At 53.0% G+C, this 12056-nt stretch overlaps 1 protein-coding gene across 1 annotated transcript in view; it reads left to right on the forward strand.

The window, feature by feature from the left end:
• COTL1 (coactosin-like 1 (Dictyostelium)) overlaps positions 1 to 5808 on the forward strand; it is a 45735-nt gene extending 39927 nt beyond the window's left edge. Inside the window, exon 4 of the mRNA XM_006888797.1 lies at positions 5698 to 5808. Within this exon, the coding sequence (XP_006888859.1) occupies positions 5698 to 5808 (111 nt within the window). The remainder of the gene's footprint in view (positions 1 to 5697) is intronic.
• Positions 5809 to 12056: the final 6248 nt, after the last annotated feature.

A 12056-nucleotide genomic window follows, 5' to 3' on the forward strand; every position in this document is an offset into this window, starting at 1 on the left:
CAGAGGCATGTGAGGGGCAGAGGTGTGAGAGGGGACAGAGGCGTGTGAGGGGCAGAGGGTGTGAGAGAGGGACAGAGGCATGTGAGGGGCAGAGGGTGTGAGATTACAGAGGTGTGAGGCCCAGACATCTCCTGCAGGGCCCGTCCAGGGCTGTTTCTGTTGTCTTTCTGCCTCTTTAAAACAGTCAGGCCTGCCCCAGACTTTGGTGTCTCCTGGGAGCAGAGGGTCCTTCTAGAGAACCAGGGTGAGGCTAGCATGAGGTTTTATTCAGAACCAGTATTCATTCAGGTCCTTGGGGGAATATGATGCCCTGGTAGCGTAGTGTATAACATGGCAGGCTGCTAACTGTGAGGTCAGCAGTTCAAATCCACCATCTGCTCCATGGAAGAAAGATGGGCAGTCTCCATCTGTGAAGATTGACAGAAACCCATCAACACCAGTCGGCTTGGTTTTATCTCTTTTTTTAAAGAAAAACTTGAGGGAGGGTCGCTATGGTCCGATGGCAGTGGGAATGGGAGATGGGGAGACTTCATTCACGTACTTAGGACGCGTTGTCAGAAGGGACCAGTCTCTGGAGAGGGAATCCGTACTTGGCAAGGTGGAGGGTCAGTGGAGGAGAGGAAGACCTCCAATGAGAGGGACCGACCCTGGCTGTGCCACCAGCCTCGGGCAGCAGCGATTGGGAGGGTGACACAGGACCAAGTCCATCCTGCTGGTTACGGGGTCGCTGGGTCAGAAGTGACTCACGGCTCTTGACAACAGATAACTGCACTTTGTGGAAAAGAATGTGGTGTCAGGATTGGAGGAGGGCACATCGGTGACCTCACCGCGCTTACACAAAGTGAGGAAGACGGGGAACGCTTGCTGCAGAGACTCAGAGTACAGCCTTCAGTATGGGTTACGTGTCACCATCAGAAAACCTAGATCCTCACCTCCGGACCTGTCGGCAACATCACGGTGAGTGGAGAAATGACCAAGATGGCCAACGATCTCATCTCGCTTGAATCCACAGTCAACCCATAATGACACTCATGGTGCCCCAGTCAAGAAAGTCTGCTGCCAGGGAAGCTCTTCTGAGTACTAAGGTGCAGTGGTGTCAGTCTGAAGACTAAGGTGTGCCTGATTCAGGCCATGGTCTTTTCAGTTACTTGCTGTGCATCCGAGAGACAGTGAATAAGGATGACAAATGAAGAATCAGTGCCACCGAGCTGTGGTACAGGCGAAGACGCTGAACATCCCATGGATAGGCCTTGACGAAGGTGCAGCCAGAGGCCTCCTTGGAGGCCAGACGGCAAAGCTTCATCGCACACGCTTTGGGGGTGTTGGAAGGAGGGGCCAGTCCTTGGAAAGAGAGGTAATGTCGGGAAAGGTGGGGAGGGTCAGTGGAAGAGAGGAAGACCCTCGATGAGCTGGACTGACAGACTGACTACAGCACTGAGCCCACGTGTGTCCCAGATGGTGAGGACTCAGGACAGATCTGCTGTTGATAGGAGGCCTGGGAGTCCACTGACCCCGGCACCTCACACCACCCTGCCCCACAGGCGAGTTAAGTGACCGTCCGATTGACTGTGTTGAGTGAGAGGAGGGGCCTGCCGCTGAGGCGGAAGGGTTCTGTCGGCCGAGGGACTTGTGAGAGGCAGCGGGTCCCTGACTTTTCTTAGGGTTGCTTTGCCCCTATTGTGTCACAGCGTTTCCCACACTGGCTCTTCCGTTACATTGACTCTTGTTATCTTGTCCCTGCGTCTGCTGTCCTGCTCTGCTCTTCCTTGGGTTATAATTTGACTGCCTGTGTGCTTAAGGTTGAAGGAGCTGTGGTGGCGCTGTGGTTCAGCAGTTCAACCCCCCCAGCCACTTTTTGGGAGAGAGAGGAGGCATTCTGCTTCGGTGGAGGATGCCAGCCCAGGAAGGCCCGGGGCTGCTCTGCCCTGCAGGGTCCAAAGGCACCTGACTGTGGTGGGTTTGTGGGTTTTAAGTTGCATATACAGTTTCACTTTGGATTTCGTAGGTCTTATCAGACAGGTTTCTTCTTAACCTCAACGTCCTAATCACTCACTTGGGCAAACACCCGCCTCCTTGGTCCCGTAGATTGCCGTATATGGCTGCCAGGCAGCCCGGGGACTTTAGACTTCCCCTCCCAGGAGCTGCTCTCCCGCTCACCGCCCAGGCTGAGAAGCGAGTCAGTCTCAGTTCTCTTTTCTTACCTTTCCCACGTCTCTCAGCTCTTTCTTTGGTACCCTTCACACACACACACACACACAGAAGATGTGAAAAGAAGTAGGGGCTATTTCTTTATTTCTGACATCTTATTGTGATTTGAGAGAGCTCTGGTGGCCTAGTGGTAAGAAGCTGCACTGCATTCCTAAAGGTGCATAGTTCAAATCCACAAGCTGCTTTCAAGAGGGACAGTCCTTGGAGAAGGACATCATGCTGGGAAGGGGAGAAGGTCAGCACAGAAGAGGAAGACCTTGGATGAGATGGCACAGTGATCCTGGCAGTGGGCTCGGGTGTGTCAGAGACGGGGAGGTTGGCTCCAGATAGGACAGGGTCGCAGTGGGTCATAGACGGCACGGAACAGCAACACTGTAATACGAGTGAACATTTCCAATGCAAACTGGCATCCCCTCTGGCCATTCATCTGCTTTACGTTGACACTGCTGGCAGCCCCACATGGTGGAGGCACTCGCCCCACTTCCTCCTGGGGTGTTCTGCCTCCGTTTGTCCTCCTTTCTTACCTCTTTCTCCCTTCTGAGCTTATCCCTGGGCAAGTGCCGCCCTTTTGATCTGGTGTGATTGACTTCTCAGGAAGGAGTTCCCTGGGTGTTACCGACCCCCTGATAACCTGTGTATCTTTTAGTTGAATGCTGAGTCATGAGGGTGGGGTTGGTGCCAGCCCTGAAGGGCGCCAAGGGGCCACAGTCTTTGGCATCCCACCAGACTCTAGCTGACCAGGGAGCCCAGACTTGAGGCTTTCTTATTTTGTCCCTCTTTTTTCTTCCACTAAGATCCCTTTCGGGAGTGGCAGCAGCGGTGGCCAGGCACTGTCAAGAGAGGACGTTTAAAGGACATTCGCTGACTCTGGAGGGGTCTTGCCACCTCTCCAAGTCCAGCCCATGGACCTTAGCTGTTTAAAAAAGAGAAAGGGGGGTACACTGAGGGGAGGAGTAAACAAATTGTATGCTGTGGCACCTGGCACATACCTGCTTGATAAATATTAGCTCCTCTCCTTGCAAATACTTCCCATAATCAGTGGGTGGTTTGTCATAATCTTGTGAAGTTTGGGCCTGGCCTGTCTCCTGGTTAAGTCATTCTGCTTGGTTCTGGGTGAGCTTGGTGGGAGGGGGCTTTTAAGAACACCAGCTAGGGAGTTAGTTGACCCGGCTCTGTGACCTGGGGACACATCTTACCATATTAGACTTTCATCTTCTTATCTTTAAAATGGAAATATATTGCTTACCTAAGCTAAAAGTGTTTGGTTTTAAGGCCTTGGGATATTTTTGGTTTAAAGATTGTCTCAAGATAATAGTTTTGGAAGCTCATCTACTTTTCATGGCTCCAGAAAGTCTGAAGTCCATGAACATTTTAAATTCTGGGGTTTTTTTTATATATACTAGTTTATTTACAAAATGTGAATATAATGTTTTCCAGAAAAGATTCTTCCAATTTCCCTCACCCTGCCCGTCATCAAATTGTACAACTCCAAGAATAATCCCCGCACACACACATCCTCATCCATCTGCTTCCCCCCGTTGGATGCTCATACACATTCTACAATAATGGTTTTATACAGTATTTGTCCTTGTGGGACTGAGTTAGTTCCCTCAGCTTACTGCTCCCCAGTCCCTCCCAAGTCAGGTAATAATGTACAAAATCATTGCTCCTGCGTGCTATTGTGTGGATGGGCTGTAATGTCTCAGTCTGTTCTGTTTCTTACATTGTAACCTTTTTGAGTAAATGTTCTCTATGTACCTAAAAAATTGGGGGCAAATAGTTTCTTTTAGAAATTGCTTCTTTCAGGTATAATTTACATATAATAGAAGTTGTTTAAGTTTGCAATTCAGTGATTTTTTAGTCCGCCTGAAGAGGTGTGCACCCATCACCACAGCCACCTTTGAGCATTTCTGTCACCTCAGGCCACCTGATTTCTGACAACTGCCAGCCACGCTTGGCATCATTGCAGCTTAAAGATGCAGCTGCATCGTCTCATGATGTTTCCCCACGAGTCTTCCTCTCGGGCTCTGTGTCACTTTTTAGAACTCATCCCACAGAAGGAATAATACCATTATGTGCCATCAAGTCAGAACTGACTCATAGCTAACCCTTAGGAGTTGTTCTGCCAACCCAAAGGTGCACGGTTCGAATCTACCAGCTGACTCACAGCTAACCCTTAGGAGTTGCTCTGCCAACCCAAAGGTGCACGGTTCGAATCTACCAGCTGACTCACAGCTAACCCTTAGGAGTTGCTCTGCCAACCCAAAGGTACACGGTTCGAATCTGCCAGCTGGAGAAAGTTGGGCAGTTTCCTCCTGTGCCCTTTACTGACCAAGACAGAGCAAGACAACGCCACAATGTTTGCTTGGCTGTCTTCTCCACCAGGGCCGATTGCCAGGCCTTTCTTAGGCAGCGCTGCTGAGTGAGTTCAAGCCACCAGCTTTAGTTAGTGGTCAAGCTCAAGCCGTCCGGGCCACTTGGTAACCTTTTATTCACAGGTGCCGCCCCACCCCCACCCCTGTTTGCATGCTGCCACCGGGCCAGTGCCACCTCACAGGGACCGTGTGGTACAGAGCAGCAGGCTGGATTTTCATGAAGCGGCTGCCTCCTCTCTTCCAATGAGAAGTAGCTGTGGGCTCAGCTGCTGACCTCTTAGGGGCAGCTGAGTGCATTAGCCCCTGCATCACCAGCACTCCTAGGCACAGACGGGGTAGGAGTTCAGTGTGTATTTAGGGAGGACACACTCAGTCCACAAGGGCTAGTACTGGACAGCCTGGTGCATCTTTGCCTGCCCACAGTCCTGCCCGTCCAGTACTGTCCCTGCCATCCTGCTGGTCAGCCAGACCTGCTGCTGTGGAGTTGATCCCACCCCTGGGTCCTGAGTCTAATCATTATGGGGCAGACCTTCCTCCCTGAGAGCTCCTCCCTCAGAGCTCCTCCCGCAGATGTCCTCCCGCAGAGCTCCTCAGAGTTCTTCACTCAGAGCTCCCCCTGCAGAGCCCCTCTCAGAGGTCTTCCCACAGATGTCCTCCCTCCAAGCTCCTTCCTCAGAGCTCTTCCCGCAGACAGTCTCCCTCGGAGCTCCTCCCGCAGATGTCCTCCCTCAGAGCTCCTCCCTCAGAGCTCCTCCCGCAGAGCTCCTCCCTCAGCTCCTCCCACAGATGTCCTCCCGCAGATGTCCTCCTGCAGATATCCTCCCGCGGAGCGGCTGTTGGACTTGAACTTATTGTCTAGGAGCTGAGTGCTTCACCCCTGCCCTATCAGGGCACCTTGTTTTGCGGACAGGGAAGCTGGATTACTTTTTTACATCTGAGGGAACTGACACTCAGGGCACCTTGGCTTCCCCTCTCCCAGCACTAGCAATTGCTTTGTTCTGCTGGCCCATCTGCCACCAGCTCCTCTGCTTTGATCTTCCTGAGACATTAGGTGCCAAGACCTCCTGGTGTGTCCCTTCCCTGACAGAACTCCACGTTCTCCTCTTGCCTGCAGAACTTTGCCAAAGAGTTTGTGATCAGCGATCGGAAGGAGCTGGAAGAAGACTTCATCAAGAGAGAGCTGAAGAAGGCGGGGGGCGCCAACTATGACGCCCAGACGGAGTAGCCCGCCCGCCCCCGCCCCGGCCAGTCATCTGCCTGCTCCCGGGGGAGGGCGCCCCCGGCCCAGCTACCAGCCCCCAGCTCACCACGGGATGGAAGAGTCCACGCCCGGCCCTCCTGGCCCCCCTCCACCCGATGTCCCCGTCTCCTGTGCTCATGAATGTCTCTCTTTCACCTTCTTCCTTCCTCCCTGCCTTCTGCCTTTTAGTCTAAAGAAAAATCATTTTGATGCCAAGGTCACACACATGGTCAGATTAGTGGTGCCCCCTGCAGTGCTGACCTGACCCACCATGTCTAGCGCTGGTGGAGCCTGGGCTGACCATTGGTCATCTGGCCTGTCATCCTGTGGTGTTTAAGGAGGCCACTGCCAAAGGCAGTGCCGTCCATTTCAGCCTTCTTTTATGGGCCCTCCCTGATTGAACTCTGGGGGCCCTCACCCCACCTGCAGCCAACCTCAGCGGCCGCCTGGGCTTTCTGGCACGTCCTCGGTTTAATCCTGAGGACGCAGCTGTCCCAGGGGCAGGATGGCCCCACCACACGTCATAAGAACATGTATGTATGCCAGCCGCTAGCTCCTCGAATGAGCTTGGGGCCCTCACTCCATCCGCATCCAACCTGAGCCGCACCTGGGCTTTCTGGAATGTTCTCCTGTTTAATCCTAGGGAGGCAGTTGCTCTGGGAGCAGTTCTGGTCCACCAGAAACTTCAGAAGAACACATTTTCATGGCTCCTTTGGCCTCCTCGAGTGAGCTCCAGGGGCCCTCGCCCCCTGCGTCAGTCCTGAGCCGCCATCTGTTTCCCGCATCGTCCTCCAGTTTACCGTGAGGAGGTGCTGTCCCAGAGCAGTGCTGGGAAGAAGACCCGTGCATCCTGCTGGGACCTCCCGGCACCAGCCCCGGGCCTCCTCTCCCCCAACCCCATCAAAGCTGCCTCCACGGCAAGTCAAGACAGGGACAAGACTGGGCCTGACTCGGACCAAATAAGAAAAGAGAAAACTTGCCTTAAAACCTGGCTCGCCTGTGGCTTTGCCAGGTGGTCTGGATGGCCTGTGCCCACCCTTTTTTGATTAAAATCTCAATGTGACATGAAAAGAGGGTAGCGGTTCGAGTCCCAAGAATGAACAGGAAGCACTAATCTCAGGGAGAGCATTAGGACCCTCCCCTGTATCATGGACGCCTGGGACAGAGGCCCAGATGGGGAGGGGGAATGTCCATGCATCCATGGTCCCGGCGTGGCCTGTGCAGACACCAGGCGGTCAGGCCCAGCGGCCCACTCTGCCTCCTCTGCTGTGTCTTGAATGGACACCCCAGTACTCACAGGAACCCCAGCCTCTGGGGTTTAATCACCCTCCACACATGCAATAGGATTTTTTTTTCCAATTTAGAAAAAAAAAAAGGTGAGATTGGCTTGGTTCTCCATGAGCACATTTGATCTAGATTTTCTTCCTTTTTCTTTGCTCATCTCGTTTTTTGGGGGAGAGAGGTCTGTACTGTATTGGGGTTGTGACAAACACTCATGCTCCAACAATTTACAGAAATAAATGTGTTTTTGTTTTTAAAAAAACTCCCACCTGTTTGATTTTCTGATTTGTTTCCTCTTTTAAATAAATTTAAAAAAAGCAAACCCCAAACCCAGTTGTCGTCATACTGAGAGGCTGAGAAGCACAGGTCCTGTGTGACTGCCGTGGTGAGGAGTGAGGAATGGCGTGTTCAGTAGCTCCTTCACTTCTTTACAAGCAACAGGTACTTCTCAGCCAGCAGGAGCCCTCATGGTTCAGGGTGTAAGGTGCCGGGCTTTCAACAAAAAGGTTGGCAGTTCAAATCTACCAGCTGCTCCTCAGGAGAAAGATTGGCCATCTTCTCTCATAAAGGCCTCAGAGACTCAGTGGAAGGGCCGGGAGTCGGAGCTAAGGCCACAGCAGTGGGTCTGTGGTTCTCCCCACGAGTGTTAGTGCACAGTGATTCAACGTTAGCCCACCAACCAAAAGTCAGCTCCAGGGAAGAGACATGAATCTTTCCAGATGACAGCAGGGAGACCCTATGGAAAGTTCTGCCGGGCAGGGTCACTGGGTCGGAGTGGTGGTGGTGAAGAGCACTGAACATCCCGTGGACGGCCAAAGAATAGACAGTTCTATCTTAGAGAAAGTCAGCCGAATTGCTGCTTGGATGCAGGGTTGGCCAAGCTTCAGCTTAGATACTTTGGACATGTTAGGAGAGCCTGTTCTTGGAGAGGGACGTTATGTTTGGAAAGATAGCCAAAGAGAGGAAGACCATTGATGAGATGGATTGACAGGGTGACTGTGGCAGTGGGCTTGAGTGTGTCAGAGACGGTGAGGACAGCACAGGACAGGACAGGGGTCAGATCTGTTGCTCCTGGGGTCAACGGCACTGAACAACAGGCCAGAACCTCCTCCCAGGCTTTGCACTAAACCCTCGAGAAAGTGCTGTCCCAGCTTAGGGTGACATCCTTTCCGCACTCAAACCAGAGCTTCAAAGTGGAATTCCAGCACAGCGGGTCCAGGGAGACCCAGAACCAGGCCAGCAAAGAGCAAACACACAGATGGTAGGACTGGGAGGGGGCAGGGAGAACACACAGCCCAGAACCCACAGGACAGGTTCTCGGCCTCGAACTCAACCCCCTCTCAGCCAAACAGGAGACAGACGAAGTGGACAGGAACAGCAGACAGTCTGCAGAGCAACCAATCATCAGAGACCAAACCAGAAACAGCCCAGAGGGTGGGGAGGGCAGCAAAGGACAAATGGAGATGGGAGACACAGGGAGGAAGTGGGAAGGATGTGTCCCACTGGGGAGACTGCAGCCCAAGTTGCTGACAGAAAGTGCATAAATTGGTGAACGGAAAATGGAAATGTTCTCAACACTGCAGCCTCGACTGAACAACAGAGAACAAACCAAACCAACCCAGTATTTTGTTTCAGCACACCCATTCTCCCCAGAGACGAAAGGGCTCATCTGTACTGATTGTTCAGAATGTGGAAAATGCGGAGTCCTAGACGAAAATAAAAACTTCAAATATCACCCCTGAAAAAGAAAACATAGGCCGGGTCGTGCACACGCCACATGTCCTTCGTCCTCACCTGCCTAGGCTCAAACCCCAGCCTCTGCTCGCCGGCTATGCGGCCTTTGAAAAGTTGATTAACCTCGCTGAGTCTCAATTTTCCCATCTGCTAAGTGGGCCTGCTCTTACCTGTTATGGACTAAGTTGTGTGTGTCCCCTAAATACTTGCTGGACTCCTAAACCTATAGTTCTAACCCTTTAGGCAATAAGGGGTTTTTGTGTGTGTGTGTTAGTGAGACCATTTCTTAAACCTTTTCACTTTGAGATGTGAAAGGAGTCAGTGAGTCCCCTAACTGAGCCTAGATGCAGAGGGCCAAACCTTCCCTGAAGGCGGAGAGGTGGCTGGCGACCAGAAACCCTGAGTGTCCTTTAGAAGCAAGGACGGTGAAGGGTCATCTCATACTCAGGACATGTTGTCAGGAGGGGCCAGCCCTTGCCAAAGGACAGCGTGCTGGGAAAGGTGGGGGGTCTGCAGAAGAGAGGAAGGCATTCAGAGAGGGAACTGACCCAGAGACTACAGGGGTGCGAGCTTCTCAGGGACCGTGAGGTGATTCAGGCCGGGGCAGGGGCCAGGCCGCTTGTTCCTAGGTCCAGATGAGCCTACTCAACCGTACCTTAAAACACGAGGGCCCAGCGGTGTAGTGGTTATTAAAGTGCTTCACTGCTAACTTACAAGTCAGTGGTTCAAACCCGCCAGCCGCCTGGAAGGAGAGCAGTGTGGCCGTCTGCATCTGTACAGATTGATGGCCTTGGAAACCTTCCGGGCGGTTGTACTCTGCCTGGGTGCCCGGGGAGCCGGCTGGACTTGATGGCAGTGGGTTAGAACCTGCCCTCCTCCTCTCAGGACTGGGGTGCGGTGCCGAGAGGCCCTGACAGTGGCAGGCACGCAATCACTGGGTCTCGTCAGGGCCTCCTGGAAGCAGGCTGCTCTCTGCCCTGGGACGAGTTCCTGGCCTCTCTGTTCTGCCCGGTCCTCGAGCTGGCGGCTTGCACCGAGTGTCCTCTGCAGTGGACAGGCGGGCAGCTCCCTGCAGCTGGGCTGGTGCCCCCACCCCCCGGCAGACCATCCTCTCAGCCCCCAGCACTTCCTGCTCCCCATTTCTTAGTGAGCCTCAGAGGAGGTAAAACAAGACCAGGAAGGTCAGAACCCAGCATCAGGTACCAAGAGGAACCAGGAGGCAAGGGCGAGGCTGGACCTTGGTGACCCATCGGGTCCTGAGGACACATTTGGGTTCATGGCCACTCCTTCGGCATGACCCTCCTGGCTTGTAACAGGCCGATTCCTCTTCTCAATTCCTTTCAAGGCTCCCCTGATCTCCTCTCCGCCCTCCCCCTGCCCTGTTACGCTGACACCCCGTCTACTGATGGGAACACCAGCAGGAGATGGCCTGGCTGCTGGTTCCCCACACAGCTGCCCTCTCTGGGTTCAGTAATGACTCTTTTCAAGCTTGGGGGCCACTAATACCCCTGCTCTGCTGTTCCCAACCTCAGGACACCCCAGAAGCCCCCAGCACACCTTACGGTTGCTCCCCTGGACTCAGCTTGCACCTTCGTGGACCAAACCATGAAGCAAACCTGGCCGTGTGCCTAGGGGATCCCTGACCTCCAGGGTTTGTGTGGCTTCGGTGTTCACAGAAGGGGCCTCCAGGCCTTGCTTTCAAGGTGTCTGCATCACAGTTTCAAGAAGCCCTGCTCCCAAACTTGACTTGGTCCCCAGTGTGTAAGAGGCAAATGTCAGATTCTAGCTTTTGAAGTTTCCAGGCAAATCTGACATTCATAACCCTGGGGTTACATTTCCAGGGAGTGACAAGGGGTCGGACTGAGTGTGGGGGCCTTGTGCAGTGGGAGACAAGCTCTCTCCGCCCCTCAACGCTCTTCTTCATCTCCTGTTCTCGTACCTTCTGGTTCCTGTAGAAATCAGAGTTCGCTCCCTTTTGATTATACTTTTACGTATTTGCTGAATGAATTAAAAAAAACACACACACACTCAACAAAACAACTCTTCAAAGCCACACTGCCCAACAGACAGAAAATGCTTCCTTTATTCAGTCTGAACAGCCCAGATGGGGAGTTGCTATGGCAACCCTGGGACCATATTGTGGATGGAGCAGCAGCATTGACAGAGCATGCTCAGTGGTGCAGCGCGTCCCCTCCACAGAGAAACTTCCAGGACGGAGGCAGTGCCAGGTGCAGTTGAGTAGGAGGAGGGTTGTGTAGGTGTAGTGCATAGTGCACATAGGACTACTAATCAAAAGGTCAATGGTTCAAATCCACCAGCCACTCCAGGCTATGGGTTTGTGCCATGGGTTGGAACCGACTCGTAGCTGACTCTCCACCAGGTTTTCTCAGGCAAATCTCATGGTAGGATATAGCCAGACTTTCTCTCGCAGAGCAGCTGGTGGATTCAAACCTCCGACCTTTACGTGGCCAGCATATCTTGTTACCATTAAGCTCCCAGAGTGCTAATACCTGCTCTGCTGTTGCCAGCCTCCGAAGCCCCAGGATATCAGTGGGTGCTCCCTGGACTCAGCTCAGGCCTTGAGCATGCCCACCTTCAGGCAGAAGGACGAGCGGTCTGTAAAGTCACACGAGCCCACATTAGTCTTCCAATTTGAAAACACAGAGTGATCAATGGAGACTGATGTCCTGTCATGGTTAAGTACCTGGGTTCTAATCCTGGCTTTGCCACTCGCTTGCTGTGTGACCTCAGGTAAGTAGCTAAATCTCACAGAGCCTTCATGTCCTCACCTTTTCAATAGTGACGGCACTTACCTGGTGGCTGGAAAAAAACCACAATGAAACAACAAAATCCCAGTTGACTGCGCTCACACAGGACTTGGCAAATGGCCACCGCTCAACTGAGCCCAACGAGTGATAGCGTTGGTTATGGGGTTATGGTTTGGGCTTCTAACTACCAGGTTGATGGTTCGAATCCTCCAGCCATTCTGCAGAAGGCAGAGAAGACTCTCGCTCCCTGTCCTGGAGAGGACTTAGAGCCGGGAACACCTGAGGGAGGGTCCCCCACACTGGAGCCACGAACACTGGTTGGCTTGGCTTTGGTTTCAAGTCAGAGTCTAAGGAGTCCTGGTGGCGCGGTGGGCTAAGTGTTAATGGAACTAAAGGTCAGTGATTTGGACCCATCAGCTGCCCCGTGAGAGAAGAACCAAGACAACGTCA

Source organism: Elephantulus edwardii, unplaced genomic scaffold (genome assembly GCF_000299155.1).
Source record: "Elephantulus edwardii isolate Elephantulus edwardi_28Jun2011 unplaced genomic scaffold, EleEdw1.0 scaffold00072, whole genome shotgun sequence".
NCBI lineage: Eukaryota > Metazoa > Chordata > Mammalia > Macroscelidea > Macroscelididae > Elephantulus > Elephantulus edwardii.